Source organism: Watersipora subatra, chromosome 3 (genome assembly GCF_963576615.1).
Source record: "Watersipora subatra chromosome 3, tzWatSuba1.1, whole genome shotgun sequence".
NCBI classification, from domain to species: Eukaryota; Metazoa; Bryozoa; class Gymnolaemata; order Cheilostomatida; family Watersiporidae; genus Watersipora; species Watersipora subatra.
Genome location: NC_088710.1, coordinates 69,859,415 through 69,880,178, shown reverse-complemented (window position 1 = coordinate 69,880,178; position 20,764 = coordinate 69,859,415). Strand labels below are relative to the sequence as shown.

General features: G+C 36.3%; 4 protein-coding genes across 5 annotated transcripts in view; 2 read left to right on the top strand and 2 right to left on the bottom strand.

The window, feature by feature from the left end:
* Positions 1-2,959, top strand: part of LOC137389738 (elongator complex protein 2-like) — a 44,130-nt gene extending 41,171 nt beyond the window's left edge. The window contains exons 17-18 of the mRNA XM_068075824.1: positions 1,271-1,366; positions 2,170-2,959. Coding sequence (XP_067931925.1) covers positions 1,271-1,366; positions 2,170-2,317 — 244 coding nt within the window. The 3' untranslated portion in view covers positions 2,318-2,959. The remainder of the gene's footprint in view (positions 1-1,270; positions 1,367-2,169) is intronic.
* A 773-nt stretch (positions 2,960-3,732) lies between these two features.
* On the bottom strand, positions 3,733-5,893 carry LOC137389741 (tubulin polymerization-promoting protein family member 2-like). The gene is made up of 3 exons (XM_068075826.1): positions 5,673-5,893; positions 5,258-5,405; positions 3,733-4,168 (listed from the first exon to the last, which is right to left on the bottom strand). The coding sequence occupies exons 1-3, from the start codon at positions 5,864-5,866 to the stop codon at positions 3,986-3,988; spliced, it is 525 nt and encodes a 174-aa protein (XP_067931927.1). The 5' UTR covers positions 5,867-5,893; the 3' UTR covers positions 3,733-3,985.
* A 276-nt stretch (positions 5,894-6,169) lies between these two features.
* Positions 6,170-10,778, top strand: LOC137389754 (putative transmembrane protein 244). Its single transcript, XM_068075842.1, has 6 exons — positions 6,170-6,278; positions 6,700-6,785; positions 7,671-7,759; positions 8,847-8,972; positions 9,409-9,453; positions 10,538-10,778. Exons 1-6 carry the CDS (start codon positions 6,243-6,245, stop codon positions 10,609-10,611), a joined length of 456 nt encoding a protein of 151 aa, XP_067931943.1. The 5' UTR covers positions 6,170-6,242; the 3' UTR covers positions 10,612-10,778.
* Positions 10,773-20,423, bottom strand: LOC137389753 (Bardet-Biedl syndrome 4 protein-like). 2 transcript variants are annotated; one of them, XM_068075840.1, is made up of 13 exons: positions 20,323-20,423; positions 18,309-18,423; positions 17,991-18,134; positions 17,696-17,807; positions 17,529-17,601; positions 16,887-17,068; positions 15,571-15,625; positions 14,726-14,947; positions 14,421-14,592; positions 13,748-13,820; positions 13,515-13,656; positions 11,756-11,895; positions 10,773-11,155 (listed from the first exon to the last, which is right to left on the bottom strand). In XM_068075840.1, exons 1-13 carry the CDS (start codon positions 20,365-20,367, stop codon positions 11,011-11,013), a joined length of 1,620 nt encoding a protein of 539 aa, XP_067931941.1. In that variant the 5' UTR covers positions 20,368-20,423; the 3' UTR covers positions 10,773-11,010. The 2 variants fall into 2 exon arrangements, with proteins under 2 accessions (XP_067931941.1, XP_067931942.1); XM_068075841.1 differs by lacking the exon at positions 14,726-14,947.
* Between the last annotated feature and the right edge of the window lie 341 nt (positions 20,424-20,764).

Genomic DNA, 20,764 nt, shown 5'->3' with positions numbered 1-20,764 from the left:
AAGATTTATAGATAAAACGCTATCATTATATAGTTTAAATAGGCTTCATTGCAATGCTAAAGTTTTCAAAAGATTTGAAGTCATACTCTCAAGATGTAGAGTTTCAACTGCGATACTAGACATAATGAAAAACATTTCGTGAAACAAACAATGTAATAAGCTTGTGCGTGATAACCATAATAAGGCCAGCTGAGGCAGATGTTTCCCAAGGCAATTTATTCAAGGAGTTACAGAATAAAACCGAAATAATGTTATTAAGGAGCCATAAGTTGTGGGAATGCCAAGAGAACTATTAAATTTTATCTCTATTTATCGTACTCAGAAGTCGGTTATTATTGGATTACAAGATTAATTCTAGCTGATCTGGTGGCTTTGTGTCATCTCGGACAGGATGCTGTAATATTAATTGCACCAATTACCTCTTTTATCCTTCTGTCCTAGATCTTAGCGTTAAGTAGAAATCGATACTTAAATGTTTCATGCAAGACAACAAAACTTGGCATGTGTTGCAGGTGCCTCCTCCTTACTTCATATGAAAATAGTATTTGGTGAACAATTACTTGCAGGCTTTACTCCAGAGTTGATAACTGGTTCATAGATGGCATATCCTCCAGTTTAATCTACTTTACAGATGCAAAAGAGTTACGTGCATGTTATAGATATGAGTTGTTTTTTTCAGAAATATCACTGTGCGTATGAGCCTTAAATTACATTCCAGCAACTGATCGAATTACAATGTTCAATTTTTTCCAAACTCGTCAATTTAACCAAGTGCGTTTATCAGAGCTCTTTTACCTTATTTACTTTATTTGTATGTTGGATATGTTTCAAATTTAAAATAGAGATTAAGCAAATGAACATTATACAGCCCAGTTCTGTTAGCTCAACTGTTTACCATGCTGCAAGGTTACAAGGTTACAGTGCACAAAGGCTTGTCCAGACGAGAGGTGCCAAGAAAATGTTATCAGTTTAAATTGGGTCTACTTCTTACTACAGCTTACATTAGTAAGGCTGTATTTTTTAGAGAACTTTGATTGTCGTCTATAAGAATTTTCAGTTTTATCGCAGTCGATGGAAGATTTAATGAAGCGATCCATACCATCACCCGCAGCGACCTATCACATTAATCATACATGTATTTGCATATATGTCTGCTTTTGGAAACAAATGACTCCGCAGCAGACGATAGCTGAACAGGAGCAGCTGGTCAGTAATCATAATGGTTAACCTGGTCATCAAATATTATAACCTCATTGATTAAATCTACCAGGTATCTAGTCGGGGTTGGTTTGGAAAGTGGAGAAATACGCTTGTGTTCCTGGAGCATTTCTGCTGGACTGATGGAACTTAACTCACTTGACATCAGGTAAGTAAAACTTGTCTCAAAATTTTAAATAGTCTTCAACGCTTCATCAGCAATTCCTTGTTTTTCAGGTTTTGTAATTAATAAAGATATGTCAGCAGATGAATATATACCTATCTTGACTACTCTGTTAAAATTGGCTAATTTTGATAGATAACACTCATAATGGTAGCGATAAGTTCTCTGCCAGAGGGTGAAGGGCAGTGTAGGTGCTTCTTTTTGCTGACTATCTTGTGGAATACACTAGCTATGTATTCATGCCTAAGTGAGACTAGGAAGATACACATTGAGAAAGGATATGTAAAACATTTTCATGGGCTGTAAGGAGAGAAGCCGCAATGGAGTCGTCCTCTCATTTTTTGAATTGTACTACAGCCATTAACTATTGTGCGCTATCGTTTTAGTATATCAAATTTTATTCTAATATATAGCTTTGTATATAATTTCTTTGTTGTTTTTTGCACTGCAAATGCTCTTGTTTCTTAACAATTACCACTTCAGGTCTGGCTGCCCTTCCTGGCAACATCATGTTATGTATAGCTGTGTATCACGACTGCTGGCTGGAGAATTTAAATGGTATTATTCATGGTCACATTTTGAGGGTGACGATTTGCTTACCATAATAAAGTCGAAAAATAGATCTGATGCTGTTTAGCAGTATCTTAAATTTTATATTCGGATTTGTAGTTACATTCAATCATTGAAAACACAACTCCTATATTTATGTATTATCATTTTGTAGAGTAGAATCCTTATGCTTATTTTATGTGCCTTTGCAGAAGACATGTTGCGTTTTGTACTTACAGCTCTGCTCACCATCTGACAGTGAAAAGACTTCAGTTTAGACCTAAAGTAGGCTCCGCAGGTGGAAATAACGAGAAAAATGTTCTACAACTTGCGAGTTGTGGGCAAGATCAGCAGTTGAAGATTCATGAAATCAGCGTAACATGCTAGAGCTGTAGTACTAGTCGCACAGTGCTTAGTTGGGTGCACAACACAAGGTCTATTGCTTGAGTTAAGGCCTGGTAAAAAGTTGGTTAGGGTTTACAAGGATACTATGTGTGTTAATTTTTGAAATGTTTTGTTTTATAAAACATTTTGTTATATTTTTTAAATTGTGTAAATAAATAGATGTAAACTCTGTTCATCATGAATGGATGTTATTTGCAATCAGCAGGTTTTTATGGTGTATACAACTTCTAGGCTGAACTTTTCAAAAAAGTTAGTAGATTTTATCAAAAATTATCGGTATTGTTCTATTGTTGCCATTGTTTTGTATGTTTAAGGTGATCTGACCGTCGGGTTGTTTTAAGATTAAAATCGAAAAAACTTGATTGCAGTTTAAGCGCTCAGCAAAAAATACTTGCAAAATGATGTCACTAGTTGTTATCGGTGCTATAGTTGATATCGGCTATTGCGTTCAAGTTGCAGCATTGATCGTCTCTACTCTGTCGATCTCCTTGCAACTATAGACATCATAATCGGACTTTCATTTGATTTGAGTGATTTAACTGTGATCAAGTTTTGTCAATTTTAATCTTAAAACATCCTGGCTGTCAGATCACCTCAAACATCAAAAACAATCACAAATGATAGAAGAATCTAAAATGATAATGATAATCTAGAATGATAAAATCTACTAAAATTTTGTGCAAGTTCATCTTTAACAACTCTGACCTTGACCTTCTTCTTAAACTATATTTCGATGTTATCAGTTACGGATGACTCATAATAACTAGACTCCATTCCTAAATGATTATCATTGTAGACTGACATTGTGTAGCTTTGCACTACAGGATAATATTATGGCAGGAAAACTGCTGGTATAGTTGGTGAAAATGGGTTTGTAAACCTGTTTGCTTTTGAAAGTTAAACTTTTTTGTGGTACGGGCATTGATACTGCGTACCTTTTCTCACTGCTGTCTCACACAGCACTTAGCTCAAAATAAATTGTATGTCTGTGGTCAGGTTATCAAAAGATTTTGTACTGTCTGGCCGGGTATCAGTCTCGTGGTAACTCTAAGGTAAAAGCAGGATACTTGCTCATTCCTACAGATGTATCTAAATATGTTTACAGAATTCTTTCTGCTCAGATGAATCTGCCTCTTATCAGCATGGAAGCCCACAGTGAAAGTTAATCAATGCCTTCTTTCAAAGATTGTACAAATGCTAATACTGGTGGCTTGTGTCTATCAAAGAAGGTTATTGACATAACTTGATTTGAACTTTTGTAATCACTTGCTTGCTTTTGTGTGTCAGCATAAATATTTAATGGCAACTCAAATATTTCTTGGCTTAATTCACTGAACCTCGAAATTGACCTTTCATCTGAGAGCCATCAAGGATTGCTAAGCATAATATTTGTACTGTTGAAAAAAAATTTTTTATTCTCGAACCGTGACTGCTTTTGGTGGTTTTTATTGAAATGAATTGACAGACCTGATATGATTGACAAAGCAACACTCAATTTGTGAAACTCAGGTGATATGCAAAAAATAGTCAAAGCCTAACCATAGCAAAAATTGATTCACTCATATTGTAAGTACTAAAAGCCATGCTTAAATATTCCGCCTGCGCGGACTTCGTAACAAAAGGCTAAACATGTCAGTTGGACTGAAACAATCAGTGCTTCTTGTCGTAGGTTCCAGCTTCCTTGTACGCTCCAACATAGCCAGAGTTGTCGGCTACATTCTCACGGCCTTCAATTCCCTTGCCTTTGCCATCCTTGTCAAATCTCTCTGCATGCGATCCAGTATACAGGCTGGCATCGGTCATCTTGGACACGCCTCCAGTTTTACTCGTTCCCTGCATTAGTGCATCAGTTCAGCATATAATCTATGATGAGTTCAAATCCCATTGGTAAATGTGAAGTATTGTTAAACATGGCTTGCAGTTTTGGAATAATACTGACAAGTTTAATTAATAAGAATATAGGCTATATATACACTAAATATATATAATAATATATATGCTAGTAATATTGCTGAAGTAATACAAGGTTAGAATTAAATTGGATAATACCTCCAGACAGATGCAAGTGTTGTTAATTCATTGATTATCAATAACCATGAAAAAAACTTAGTTATGGATGAATACTATGGTTAGAGTATGGAACAAGCAGAATAGATTTGCAAATGTGACTCGTTTTAGCAAATGGACTAATTCTTTTCTAATGTTAGTTAAAGCAAACACAAATGGGCAGAGCTGCATTCCTGTAGGCAACAGTTGCAGATTAGACACGAGCGAGCGGTCTCTTATTCAACTGCTATTCAAGCATTTCAAATGACAGGTTCTAACAAAGGCTGACTTTTCTTATCACCGACACATGAAAACAAACAAAACGTTTTATCTTGCCACATATTAACTTTGAGAAGCTCAAGTGCCTTAAAGCTAGTTGCCAAGCACCAGCTGCCAGGTTACAGGCAGCAGAGAATGTTCCTTCTGAAAAATCACAATAATTGAGAACAAGTACTTGAACAGATTTTTGCTGCGCCAGATCTTAATTTCATTATCCTGAAAATACCAATTAGGTAAGGAATAAGCAACCAAAAGGGTGCACACAGACCAATAAAATAGTTCTTATCCCCTCCTGTAATCAACGCCTCGGTGCAATTGATTGCATTAAAAATGTTAATGGGATTTATTATGCAAACAATCAATTGAAAGCGGCTGTTCACAGGGATTTAGTTCAGCTATTGATACTGAGTTGAGCAAACAAATCTCATTACTTCAGGTACAATGCATTAGCTAGCATATCCAACAAATGCGATAAACAAAGTTCTTGCTTTACAAATTATTTTTCAGATCTGGTAGTGGAAACTGTATATCAGCAAACAGAGAATTCACTCAAATGTAACCGATGCATTGCTAGGTCTATCCAATACAATGTCTCACCGTGGTACCAGCTGTTGAAGGCCCACGCTCACATATCTTCTGTTTCATATCTGCAATTGCCTCTTCTTTGCTGCCCTTTTTGGCATCTTTCATGTACTTTGGTGCAACTTCCTCCAGAAGCTTATTAAACTCGGCCAAAGTGATCTCACTGTAAAAGATCAAAGCACCCTGCAGCTACTGCATTTCATAATCTCCATCTGATTTGTGAAAATGACAATTTGCAAAAGTTTGGTATTTATACTGAAAGCTGCCTCTCAACTCACACTCTTTCATAAAATGGGGATCTGCAGTCAAAAGAAAGGTCTTCTTAAAGTGTCTGTATCTTTCTGCTCATAAATAGATATTCTAGAAGGATGATTCTATAGATGAGACATACTGCACCCCAACGCTGATTTCTTATTGAAACGAGACTTACGTTTTGCCCTTCGTCTTGACCTTGCTGAAAGCAATATCCGTGTCTGTGGATGTCAGCGCTTTACCATACAGCTTACAATCTTTGAAGATCTTAGTGCAGTTTTTGGTCGTCAGCGTCTTCTTTGCAGCGTTCCCAGATCCAAAGCTACAAAAAGCTTCAAACTTCGAACACAAATCACTTTCTGAAGCAGCCATTGTATTTTCCTTGTTGCTTGTAGACTTGAGAATATCAACTAATCATTGCTTCAATCAATACCTGTAATAAGGTTGTGTCTTATGGTTTGTTCAGCCTGTGATTGGCTCATCTCGGCTATTGCTTGGCTACATACAAACAAAAGGGTTTATTCTCGGTGAATGAAGTACAGAATGGATGTAAACAATATATGCGGCGCTTACAGTGAGTGAGGTAATGCAGTCGAGCTAGTAGCAGTAAAATAGCTTGGGAGACGCACGTCTTATGCTTATCAATGTATTGGAAGTTGGGTGAATTTGGATTACCTTATATCGTATTGATTGATCTACAAAGCTGAAAACTACTTACTGACTTGTCAACTCACTGAAAGAATAATTGATGCCAGAAAAAGAGAAAGTATTGTCTGTTTGCAAGGTAAGGCTATATTCGAACACTACAACAGGTGCTTGTAGCAAACCAAGGTGCATTAGCTTTAGAAAAACTAAGACTTAAACCAGAGATTTAATGAAAACTGGCAGCTATAATAAGAAATGACTTGGAGCAGTTGTAATCTGGCAGCATTGATTGTACCTTTGAGACTATAGCAATAATATCAAGTTGAAATTATGAGGTTATGCTCAGAACATGGTCGACTACTTAATCAGGATTGAATATAAGAGAGCTAAATCTGTAAATTCATGGTTGCTAAGTCCAGTTGAAGCCTGAAATTCCCAAACCGATTTGGTTGGTATTTTTTGTTATATTACAGATTTGAACTAATTGGCCGAGTGCAACCTTAATAGAGATTAGCACCAAGATTATAAAGTTTAAGTGTGCGCGCTTATTTCTGTTTCAGATAATATTATGGCATTTAGCTAAATGTCTCTATGCTTTTTACTCTGGATTTTACATAATGACAGGCCTAGGTCAAGGTATTTACAGGTATGTATTACATTTCATTATTTGTGCTTTGTAGGAGTAGGACTGCAACTTAGTTATATTGTATGGTGTCGTGCGCGTGTGCTCGCTCCTCTCTAGCAGCTGATATGACTATATACCATCATGTACCATATATGACTACATCTCATCTAGTACCATATATGACTACATCTCATCTAGTGTCATATACGACTACATCTCATCTAGTATCATATATGACTACATCTCATCTAGTATCATATATGACTACATCTCATCTAGTGTCATATATGACTACATCTCATCTAGTGTCATATATGACTACATCTCATCTAGTATCATATATGACTACATCTCATCTAGTATCATATATGACTACATCTCATCTAGTATCATATATGACTATATACCATCATGCACCATATATGACTATATACCATCATGCACCATATATGACTACATCTCATCTAGTGTCATATATGACTACATCTCATCTAGTGTCATATATGACTACATCTCATCTAGTATCATATATGATTATATACCATCATGCACCATATATGACTACATCTCATCTAGTATCTTATATGACTACATCTCATCTAGTGTCATATATGACTACATCTCATCTAGTATCTTATATGACTACATCTCATCTAGTGTCATATATGACTACATCTCATCTAGTGTCATATATGACTACATCTCATCTAGTATCATATATGACTACATCTCATCCAGTATCATATATGATTACATCTCATCTAGTATCATATATGATTATATACCATCATGCACCATATATGACTACATCTCATCTAGTGTCATATATGACTACATCTCATCTAGTATCTTATATGACTGCATCTCATCTAGTACCTTATATGATACTTTGTCAAATGTTTACAGATTAGAAAAGTTTGATGCACGGGCTCCTTTTGATTTTATCACTTGGATAGACTTGGACCAATGCTGCTTGTTTTCAACACAATCAAAAAGTATGTCATAATATTTAAATTGAATTTTGACTTTTCAACATTATTACATATAAATATTTTCATGTTTTAACAAACTTTGTAAACTTTTGATCTTTTAATATTGAATATGGTGAAAAGCTATATTTGATAAAGTTGCTACATAAACTAACCTTATTATTAGGACACTACGTTGAGGTTCTCAATAAAACTGATGATTGGAATATTATTTGAGAGTGCAGAGACTATAAAAGGTTTGAACCAATTGGCGTCGAATTACCTTTAGACAGCATGTTTTTATTTCTTTTATGTGGCAAATACCTTCTTTGTTTCAGCTGATATGATCCACATAAATATTTGTCAATTTTACTGCCGAAGCTCTGCTAAGATGCTGAATAACTTGAACTGACCATAAATTAAATCCACTGCATATACTACGTATTGTTACAGCGGCTTGCACAATAATTTTTTGCTAATTTTATGAGCTGCTCTTTTTTCAAGTAAATTTTGTGCAATCTTATTAAGTGCTGCCAACCGTTGGTACAAAGAAGATTTGTTTCGCTGGATGTATCTAATAAAGCCTTCAAACTTGCTTTACAAGATCTCTACTCGCCTCAGCTAGAGTTGACTCTCAGAACTACATGTATATAGTTATTTGCAGCAAATCTAGGTGCTTCATTATATAGTTCAACTTCAGTCCAGAGTATAGGTCAATATATATCAATTTAACCCTCCAGCTTCTACCGCAATCCAGCTAAACATAAGAGCTTGCTGTGTAAAATACTGAGCCGTCAGTGGGCACCGGGAGTCTGGGCAGAAATTATGACCGTTGAAGGACCTTTACAGTGCACAGTGTACGATAGTGCACAGTGCACGACTGCACACTAAACGTGGTTTTTCTGCATTGAAGCCTTTGTAAATAAGTATCATTTTTGTATCGAGTTCAGTGCAAGAAAAGATTATGATCCAGAGATTCCTATGGCAACTTAGCTGTTTAAGTTTGTTTAAAGCTGTACAACCTCACAAGTGATTATTACAAGATAACAGAGGATATAGAGTTTGAAGAATGGTAAGGCATTTGGTCCGTCACTATTTTGTTGTCTTCTTGTAGTAAACCTTATGTCTATGGTGACAGCCTACAGCATGCTGCTTCTTATGCTTGTTGGTTCTGTGAGGAAAGCGCATTGGTTTTTTGTTGCCCTACTTAGCATTCTTCATGTTTTGATATCCTGCATCGGTAAGCATTCAATTACATAAGAGGAAGCTTTTTTAGCCTTGATGTTTAGGCTAGCTAAATCAGTCTGCTGAAGAGAATAATTGTTATGATGTTGTAGAAATGTTAGAAACTTGGTCTCTAAAAGAACTGATGATAAAATCACAGACAATATTCTCTGTCTATGTTATGATATTGGCTTGAATAAAAAATGTAATAATACCTTCATTTACTTACACAGTAAAGCTGGACATCACACAATGTCTTTGAACAATGCTTAGTACAAATATAGAGACAAGAAATCCTATGATTTAAATTATATCACAAAACTCCCTTAATGAATTCCTAGTAGGGCAGGCATGGGATGCAACTCCTAACCTTCTTGCCATCTTTTTATAATATTTTGCAACGGTGATCGATAAAACTGCAGCCCATTCCATGCATTACATTTTTTTTACAGTCATGCAGAGTTTTCCTTTGTCATATTCCTACTGGCTATGCTTAGGTAAGTAGAGTGAAATATGTTAATAACGTGTTTCACATACAATGTTGTTCCCGGTCTTTGTAGACAACATTAGTTTATTAAATTAACTAGTAGTCTATTAGATGTACTAGTAGTAGTCTATTAGATGTACTAGTAGTAGTCTATTAGATGTACTAGTAGTAGTCTATTAGATATACTAGTAGTAGTAGTCTATTAGATGTACTAGTAGTCTATTAGATGTACTAGTAGTCTATTAGATGTACTAGTAGTCTATTAGATGTACTAGTAGTAGTCTATTAGATATACTAGTAGTAGTAGTCTATTAGATGTACTAGTAGTCTATTAGATGTACTAGTAGTAGTCTATTAGATGTATCAGTAGTAGTAGTCTATTAGGTGTACTAGTATTTGTCTACAAGATGTACTAGTAGTAGTCTATTAGATGTACTAGTAGTGGTCTATTAGATGTACTAGTAGTAGTAGTCTATTAGATGTACTAGTAGTCTATTAGATGTACTAGTAGTAGTCTATTAGATGTATCAGTAGTAGTAGTCTATTAGGTGTACTAGTATTTGTCTATAAGATATACTAGTAGTAGTCTATTAGATGTACTAGTAGTGGTCTATTAGATGTACTAGTAGTAGTAGTCTATTAGATGTACTAGTAGTAGTAGTCTATTAGATGTACTAGTAGTAGTCTATTAGATGTATTAGTAGTCTATTAGGTGTACTAGTATTTGTCTATAAGATGTACTAGTAGTAGTCTATTAGATGTACTAGTAGTAGTCTATTAGCCACTCTAATAATAATAGTCTGTGGAATGTTACTAATGCTTGCCATTTCACTTCAGAATTAATAGCAAGTGATCCAAAAGCTGTGTATCTGCATGCCATGAATAGGCTTATAATATGAATGTACATTGTACCATTACTGATGAAATTACTTGTGCTGCTCTCAGATTTTAGCAATAAAACAGATGAAAATAGAGTTTGTTTCCTGATAACAAACAGGAAACAAACTGCCTGAAGTTGTATGTTCAGAGGCCACTTTCCCTGAACAAAACCCTTTCATCAAAACAACATTCTATGTTACATGTATGTGTTGCAGGTGTGGTCTCCTTTGTGTGCCTGGCATCAGCTGATATCATAGTATTTTTCATGGAGGAGAAAACTCCATCTTAAGTTCATTCAGTTGAGAAAGAGGGCAAATGATGCTGTAGAAGTAAACGTATACACAGTATTCGAGGACATTAGATCTCCATATGTTAATTTATTCAAAGAGATATTTTTTATGAAGTCATGTAGAATATAAAACATTTAAGAATGTTATACTAGTACGTATAGTTTATAGGTGACTCCATGGAAGAATTATATATCAATGTTATAATTATTTTTGTTATGTAGATGTTATTGATGGACGGAAATTATATGATATTGCCAACATCAGTGCACTCAGAAAAAATACTGTTTGCATTGACATCTTCAGGGGTATAGTATAAGCTCTAGAAGGTATTATAGTGTTGACCCAACTCAGTGGAATGATAGCCTTTGTCAACACAGCTGAGTCAGTGATGGCTTCTGTCAGATAGCCACTGGCTGAGCTTCCGCAGGTTTCGCTTCTTTAGATGCAGGCTTGCTAGTGGCAGAATCATTTGTGATCATGATGTCTTCTTCGGGAGGAGCAGGAGCATTGTCAACTGCGTCAGCAGCGGCATCACCAGCACCACTACAAGGAGATAAATTAGTAAAGTGTAGCCTAGTTGAGCCCAAAACATGTAGCGTATAAGGAATAAGCTGGATAGCTATGGCATTGTGATATATTTAAATGATTGTTGCGCAGCTATCACAGTAATGTGCTATACAGAATGCAAATGCTCATATATAAATGCATGAGTCAAGCGCAGACCTGAGCAATTCCTCGATGTTTAACAAACTCATAAAGATCATAAAATGTTGTTGAACACCAAAAAGAATCCAACTCTCAAGTAATCCCTACTGAGTAACAATTAGTATGTCTATTTTTGCTGAGACAACCAGCCTTCAAGTTGAGATAGACGACCCATAAGTGGCAGGTTGAGATAGACGACCCATAAGTGGCAGGTTGAAGGTAGAAGCCAAGATTAACTGATGACTATGTATAATGTCCCAAACCCAGTTGACTAAAGGAGTTATGACCAAAGTGTTTCCGTGACTAAATACCAACTGGTGTGACATCTCCCTTCGGTATAACAACTATATTGTCAAAAAATAGCAAGTGAATCCATCGTTTATTTGGTGAACTAGAGAAGCTCATAAAATCTCAAAAGTGGCTATGACCTTGACTTACCCTCGTTCTGTAGGAACCATCACAGGCTCTTTACTATGCGTTTGGGAAGGTGGCTGAGGGGCTTCAGATTCTGGCCTCCTCCAGACTAAATTTTCGCCAAGTTGGAGAGCGGGTCCAAGTTTTTGAGCAACTTCCTTAACCTGTAGATACAAATGGTCCTCAATTGAATTTAGCACTTAGTCTATAGGCAGCCCGTAAGAGTGCTGCAGTAATATTGGCTGACCTAATGCTTCAAACGCATGGGGTATTACTATATTAGTATTTACAACAAAAAATTCTTCAGGGCTAATAGCGTAATGAGAACTACCACACAAAATCATTAAACTTATTCCTAGATGTCTATTTACATCTATTTGTATATGTACATTCAACAACAGCTTCCTGAGTATTTCTCCTACGATCCATAGAAGATCAGTAGCAAGTGATGACATTTATCCAATCTGACTACAATAGATGCAGAGATTAGCTATAAAGTTACAACCATCTATTACAATTAATCTCTTATATCTTGTCCTTTTATATTTCTATTAGAAATTATAATTCTAGCTGATATTGTTCAGCAAAATTTGCTATTTTAGATTTCTACGCCAGTTTTGTATTATAACAAAGAATAATGATGCCTAAAAAGGCTAAAATAGTGAAAAAAATATGTTCACAAAATATTTTATGGTCATTTCAGTTAAGTCGCAGTTTTAATTAATGGTAACAACTGCTAATAAACTCTTTGTGTGCGAGTAGTCAAACCTGGTAGTTGGAAGAACCAGGGCTTGCATTGTTACCTTGACTGCTAAAATCAAAGGATTTACAATCGGCACAAAACTATGTATCTACCTGAGAAGAGCTGTTAGCGAATGCCTTAGTACCAAGCAGTCTTGCCAGCCAAGTGTTAACAGACCTAAGTCTTAACATACCTAAGTGTTAACAGACCTAAGTGTTAACAGACCTAAGTGTTAATAGACCTAAGTGTTAACAGACCTAAGTGTTAATAGACCTAAGTGTTAACAGACTTAAGTGTTAACAGACATAAAGCCTGATTCCCATATCGATTGCGTGACTCCGGCGGTAACATGCGCAGCAAAACGCTTGCGACGCTAGGCGGCATCTGTTCACATAAAAGCCACATTGTTAATAATATCGTAGACATAATTGCGTAATCAAATAAAATGTTCGCTCGCCATGCCGTTCCTATAATGGTGACCTTTACCTGTACAGTGCATTTCAGGAAGATTTTACCTGCGGCCTTTTGCGAAATTTGAACAGCACTAAACAGTTGCGTTGCCGCCGGCTACTACCGGCGGTCCTCGGCGCGTACATTCCCATTTCACCGCTAATAGCCTGCGGTTTTGTCGCCGGTGCTTTGCGACGTTTATGGGAACCAGGCTTAAGCGTTAACAGACATGAGTGTTAACAGACTCAAGTACTAACACACCTAAGTGTTAACAGACCTAAGTGTTAATAGACCTAAGTGTTAACAGACATAAGTGTTAATAGACCTAAGTGTTAACAGAGCTAAGTGTTAATAGACCTAAGTCTTAACAGACATAAGTCTTAACAGACCTAAGTGTTAACACACCTAAGTGTTAACACACCTAAGTGTTAACAGACCTAAGTGTTAACAGACATAGCGTTCACAGACATGAGTGTTAACAGACTTAAGTGTTAACACACCTAAGTGTTAACAGACCTAAGTGTTGACACACCTAAGTGTTAACAGACAAACATCAACAGAGCAAATTGAAAACTAAGTTATTTGTCTCACCGTCTCGTCAATATTTTTCTCTCCTTTGTCCATTCTCTCCTTAAGCCTGTGCTCAAACGTTTTGAACTGTCGAGCTGCAGCCTGTTTCTGACCATTCTTAAAGAGGAACACGGAGTAGTTGAGAGGGATCCATATGTTATTTCTATAATAATACAAGTTTGATGAGTGAGAATGGATTGCGGGTCTACTGCACCTTGAGATATCAGGCTAAGAAGAGACACCATATGACTTACGTATCTGCAAGCCTCACAGCCTCTTCGTACGCTTGCGTAGCATTTTCTGGGTCATCTAAGTTGGTGAGAGCGACTATAGCAAAAAACTTAGATTTACAAGACAACTGAATAAAGGTGGTAGATATTAGGAAGTGGGAGATCCAGATTAGAGGATATGAAAGGATATACAAAATGCATGACACAATTGGGAGAAAACAACTACAAAACAATGACGGCAATGTCAAAATAAAAAATATGGAGCAGACTATTTGATGTTATAACCAACAATTCTTATTACAAATAAAATTGGTTGTTTTATAGTCTTTTAAGAACATGAACTCTGCGCTCGGTGTTGCCAATAAAAATTGTAAGACACTCCTGACAGCCAAAAAATGTTTTTCATTCACTAAAAACTCATGTGTCATATTTACAAGGAAGTGACATCAGTGAGTCTCTGAGGTTCAATGCAGCAGATTTCTTACTCAAAACAGGTTGTCCTTATTACCTATGGGTTTGAGTTTTAAATCAAAATGCATATAGTAAGTGTTGACTGTTAGCTTTATTCAAGTTGACTTTTATATGACAAAATTGGAAATAAAAACTTTTTTAATGATAGTCACGAGTTGAAACCTGATTGAGAACTTGTCAGGGTTTGTCAGAACACCACTAATGAGAAATGAGTGTATAATCACACCTGCCAGGAGCATGTACAAGTCAGCATTCTTAGAGTTGAAGTTGATGGCAGCGCTGAAGAACTGGAATGCTGACGCGTATTGTTGCATATAGAGATGAGATAGCCCGAGGTTAAACAAAATCTTCCAGTCAAACGGTGAGAGATAGTTTGCTCTTTTTAAGCAGGCTATGGCCTGTATAATGTAATAACACAGACAATATAAATAACTAGTACAAAAATATGTACTTTTATTGGCAACTAGGTCAAAATTTTCACTGAATAATGCATGCTGCAAATAGGGTAGCAAAGTAACATTTGATACTGACCGCTACATATTTCTTCTTGCCAAAAAAGCACATGGCTATGTTGTTCCAGAGTGGTGCGCTCTCAGGAGTCTCCCTACTTCTCAATCTGTATTTAATTAGTGCTACGTCAAACTCTCCAAACTGCTGCATGAGTTTACCAGCAGCTAGTATGGCCTTGGCATGCTCATTGTTATGAGTCATGGCATTGCCGAGATGCTCAAATGCTTTCTGGTACATCCCCACCTGCAGAAGGGCTCAAAATATTTCAGTTGTCAACTCAACTATTTTTATTATAGTAAGAGCATCTTCTGTCCGCCTGTCCGAGCAACCCAAAAAATGTTAAGAAAACAAATGGCCTCGCACAGGAATTGAACTCGCACCTTTCATTTTACTATTGGCACCCTAAATGCTACACCACTCGGCCATGTTATCACCTCTAGAATTAATCATGCATATAGTGATTACTCATTACGATCTTTCATGGTGAACGATACTGCCAAGCGTACTAGTATGCGATATGACATCATTAGTATTGTTAATGCTACTCACTGGGCAAAAAGCTAAGTTTAGCAGTTAAAATCATTGGTCAAACTTCAGCTTCCAAGTTCAATTGCTTTTAAATCATTCAAAAACATTAAAAAAAAATTTTAAAATGAAGTGAAAATTTTTTTAGCGCTAACAGAGTTAAAACTTTCTCAATTACACAACTCAAACAAGCTACACGTTTCTAAACTTATACAAAGAAACTCAAATAAAGATTTTTAAAAATTTGCAAGAATGAGTACAGATGTGGAATAGAAGATACAAACAAGCCTGCAAAGGCAGTCTAGGATTCGAACTAGTTGCAAAAAGAACTATGAACTCACCTCAATGTACAGCATGCCCAGAGTCGTCAAAAGGTCAGGACTTTCGGGAGAAAATCTGCAAAGGACAAGACTAGAGTTAGATGATGGGAGAAAGTTTGAAGGTACGGTGCATGAGTGAGTATGAGAGAGTCTGAAGGTAAGGTACATGAGTAAGTAGGAGAGATACTGGAGGTAAGGTATACGAGTAAGTAGGAGAAAGTCTGAAGGTAAGGTATATGAGTGAGTAGAAGAGTTTAAAGGTAAGGTATATGAGTGAGTAGGGGAGAGTCTGAAGGTAAGATATATGAGTGAGTAGGAGAGTTTAAAGGTAAGGTATATGAGTGAGTAGGGGAGAGTCTGAAGGTAAGATATATGAGTGAGTAGGAGAGTTTAAAGGTAAGGTATATGAGTGAGTAGGAGAGTTTAAAGGTAAGGTATATGAGTGAGTAGGGGAGAGTCTGAAGGTAAGATATATGAGTGAGTAGGAGAGTTTAAAGGTAAGGTATATGAGTGAGTAGGAGAGTTTGAAGGTAAGGTATATGAGTAAGTAGGAAAGAGTTTGAAGGTAAGGTATATGAGTGAGTAGGGGAGAATCTGAAGGTAAGATATATGAGTGAGTAGGAGAGTTTAAAGGTAAGGTATATGAGTGAGTAGGAGAGTTTGAAGGTAAGGTATATGAGTAAGTAGGAAAGAGTCTGAAGGTAAGGTATATGAGTAAGTAGGAAAGAGTCTGAAGGTAAGGTATATGAGTGAGTAGGAGTTTGAAGGTAAGGTATATGAGTGAGTAGGAGTAGGAGGTAAGGTATATGAGTGAGTAGGAAAGAGTCTGAAGGTAAGGTATATGAGTAAGTAGGTGAGAGTTTAAAGGTAAGGTATATGAGTGAGTAGGAGTTTGAAGGTAAGGTATATGAGTAAGTAGGAAAGAGTTTAAAGGTAAGGTATATGAGTGAGTAGGAAAGAGTTTAAAGGTAAGGTATATGAGTAAGTAGAAAAGAGTCTGAAGGTAAGGTATATGAGTGAGTAGGAAAGAGTCTGAAGGTAAGGTATATGAGTGAGTAGGAGTTTGAAGGTAAGGTATATGAGTGAGTAGGAGTAGGAGGTAAGGTATATGAGTAAGTAGGAGTAGGAGGTAAGGTATATGAGTAACTAGGAGTAGAAGGTAAGGTATATGATTAACTAGGAGTAGGAGGTAAGGTATACGAGTAAGTAGGAGTAGGAGGTAAGGTATATGAGTAACTAGGAGTAGGAAGTAAGGTATATGACTGAGTAGGAGTAGGAGGTAAGGTGTATAAGTGAAAGAGTTGGAGAAAAGCACAGATGAGACATGCTCTACCTACTCAACAGCTTGTCGGAATATTTCGATGGCCTTTCTGTTGTCTTGTTCATGCATGTAACACTTGCCAAGCATTATATAAGAGAGTTCATGTTTCTGGAACTGTATGGCCTTCTGCAGGAGCTCTTTGGCTTGCTCTCGTTTTTCTAGATACATGTAGCATACGCCTTGATTGTGGTATATTTCCTGCAGCATATACACTCTTTATCGATTGTCATAAATTGGTCTAGCACTTTACAGAAGCTATTGTAGAAGTTGTTTACTTTTACAATGTAGGAGCAGACAACAATCAAATGTTTGTCACTGACAGCTTTATGATACCCATTAACTTGAACTTATAGCCTGATAGCAACAATCTTAAACAACATTTGATTACACGCAGATGCTTGATACAACTATAATATTGTATATAAAATGATGTATGAAAATGAATATCCTTGTATTGGTACCACACATAAACAACTCCAGTGAATCAAGCATTTTACCCTATGCACATCTATTCGTGGTCAACACATGATTATATGCAAACACAGCTTTTGGGAATAACATAGTTGCATGTAAAATGTCACTTTATTTCAAAAGATCGTATTAAAAATATGTTTAGATATTTAAAAGTTTTATTGAGACAGCAGATTCGCACACCTACCCAATCATGTTCCTTCAACTCGGCAGCTTCGTTGTAAACATCTATAGCTGCTCTGTGTCTGCCCAGCAAAAAACTAAAAAAGCAAAGAAAACTCCAACTTCCTACAAAACCAATGAAACTATAGATAGGTAGAATCTAGGTCAGCAACTATAACAGGTAAAACTTACAGTGATCTCGCCACCTGCTTCAGGTTGTCACAAGAATTGGGATTTAAAATGCTGCATGTTTGAAACAAGTCTAAAGACTCCTGTATCCTTCCCCATTGTCTATATATAAGGGCTAAAATATATAATTCATTGAGACTTATATAGGAGTTGATGAGAAACTGCTGCTGGTAGAGCAAACAACTACTAATTATTACCATTCTTGCTACATACTATTATAATACACGTAGTACAAAAGCAATTGCGCGTGTGATATGCAATACTGATGAGAATGGCAGCATGCATGACTCCGAGATACCTTTAGCATAGACTGCATATTCACACATGCCACCTGTCTCTTTCAGCTGTTCATCTATTATAGCTGTGCATCTGTCAAAGTCCTTCTGTATGTAGTGCAGATGAATCAACCAGTTTCTTCTCTCAATAATTGGCAAATCAGGAACTAAAGCGCAAGAGAAAAATAATTGGGCACACTGACCGCTGCCAATATAAAGACTAGCAGTAAATAAACAACACTGGCTATAAAAGAACTCAAAAAGATGCAACGATAAGATGGGAAAGTGAAGAAACAACAAGAAATTGGGTGAAGATGCCATGAGGTACTGATGAACGATACCTTTTTTAGCCCTCGGTGGTTTTGCTGGAGCTGGAATTGATGGTACAGTAGCAGCAGATTCAGCCTCAATAGGCTGTGGAATGGGTTCTTTCAGAGATGCCAAAGTTTCATCCACCTACAATAGTTACACCTCGTCTGCAAGCAGTTTGCCCACCACTCATTAACTGGCTGTAGGCGATCTACCTAACAAAACACTCACTACTTTAACCATAACTAGCTATAAAAACTTGAGGCATCATTGCTCTAACGTCTAAATATGTAAATGTGATAACCATGATAGAGGGTGTAAAAATCTAGTCTTGAATACTTAAAAAAATACTTGAAATAAAAATACTTAGATAATTTTAATCAATTTTGTTAACATTTCAGCTGACTGCCTAGCTGATACAACAATTGTATCAATAATGGTATAATTTTGCCCTTGCTATCTTTATTCTTGATACCCTGGTGATGTACACGTAGTGCTGCAAGTAAAAAAATCTACTAGCACATAAGTAATATGAGTGAGAGCAGATCTTCCATCATTTAACTTTTCAGCCAGCTTTAAAGCATTTGTACTAAATTAAGCATTACATCATTTATTGGGAAAAAGTGATTACAGAACATGCTAGAACCTTCTAATAGCATCGAGCATCTTGTACATCTCAATAAACCTTAATCGTTAGCCAACATTTAAGTTTCAGGTTTGCTATTATGCTATTATCTGTGATAAATATGAGTAGTCGTAGTAGAACGACTCCGAATGACAAAAATCATTAATGCCAATAAGTTAGCGATCGCTTATATAGTACACTGCCAGGCGTTGTCTACATGGCTCTGAAATAATCCCATTTAATTGCTATGGGATGAACTTTGTATGGTGCTTAGTGCTTTATAACCTGGCTTTTGTACTAGTAACTCTGACTTTTGATGAACTGCTACAGGCAGTTCATCAAAAGTCAGAGGCAAAATGCCACAGGCAGTTGCATCCTGGAGGATAAGACCACAAGTAATAGCCTGAATAAGCTAGCATATGTACGTGCATCCAGGGTATATTATTGCAATATGGGATGGCGACCAAATAATAAAATAAAAACAATTTTTCAACATTAGAAAATGCTTGCTTAGTGAAAGCTAGGCACACTTTTGTTTTTATTTGCTGTAGCAAGTAAAACCAGAATTATGACACATTTCCGTCATTGAGTACTAATAAGTATTAGTAGGTATTTTCAAAATTGTTAATATTTTTCACACACAATTGCCAACACAAGTAAATATCGAATACTAAATAAGTGTATAATAACATCTTAGCATGCGAAGAGCATCACATTTTGTGGTACTTTGTAGAAAACAATGTAATGCAATGTTCTCTATGGTACCATTTACTGGTAAGTAAGAAGATGTTAAATTGTTCCAAGGTTTCACATTGACACGCGCCTCGTTTTTAGAGAAAGTATGTATTTATATCCTTAATAATGTAAGTATTGTAGAGCTTACCAAAGCTTCAATCAAACGACATAATTTTTAAATGATTGGCTTCCTGACACTACGTATCGCTGAAAAGCAAAAGTTTAATCAAAATTTAGACATCTATTGCAACAAGAGTTTTTAAAAAAGCAAAACGTAATCACTAATAATAGTTTTCATCAAACTATGTACGATAGATCACAAGTTATTTGCATCAATCATAGACAGGCCTGCCAACCCAAGTGTGAGGCAATGCTTGAGATTTGGTTTTGGGGCAATTGATGCATCAATGATAGTACTGTATATATAAAATTGTGGAAATTGGGGCAAAAATCTCACGCATTTCTCACTTATTTTTTCTTTGGTGTGATTGCATGAGTCTCACAACCAATGCGTAAGAGTTGGCATGCCTGATAATAGATATGCCAATAACTTTTACCATTTTATTAAGACCTGCCCAGTATATTCGATGGAATATCTGCAGGGACTAATTTTACCGATACTGCTGTTTTGAAAAAATAGACACTGCAAACTCAAAAGTAAAAGTCAAATTTTTTTGTCAACTCACATTTGCTGGTTCAGAAGGCAGTTGTTTCGTGCTGACAGCATCCATGAAGAAGTAATTCAATTTTCACGTGGGCATCTATGTACAACAAATTCAGAACAAATATTTCCAAGGAAAACAAAGTAGGACCGAAGATATCGCATTGGAGAACTTTGGTTTGCGGAAAATATACGCCAACAGACTAAGATGTCTATGCTTTGAAAACTACGGACAGATAACTCCGTTATCACTATCAGATTCGCACACCCTTTGCTACTCACGTCCATGTACATGTATTGACTGGTGAAAACTACATCAAACAAACCTTTTTTAACACGTCACATAGAATCTCTTAGTCCTATGTTCATACACAATTGGTCCGCTTATAGCAGACGTTTTAGACTTTGATGATCAGACTCTGCAAAGCTCAAACATAAGTTGATTGCATGCAGCTTCTATTTGTAAG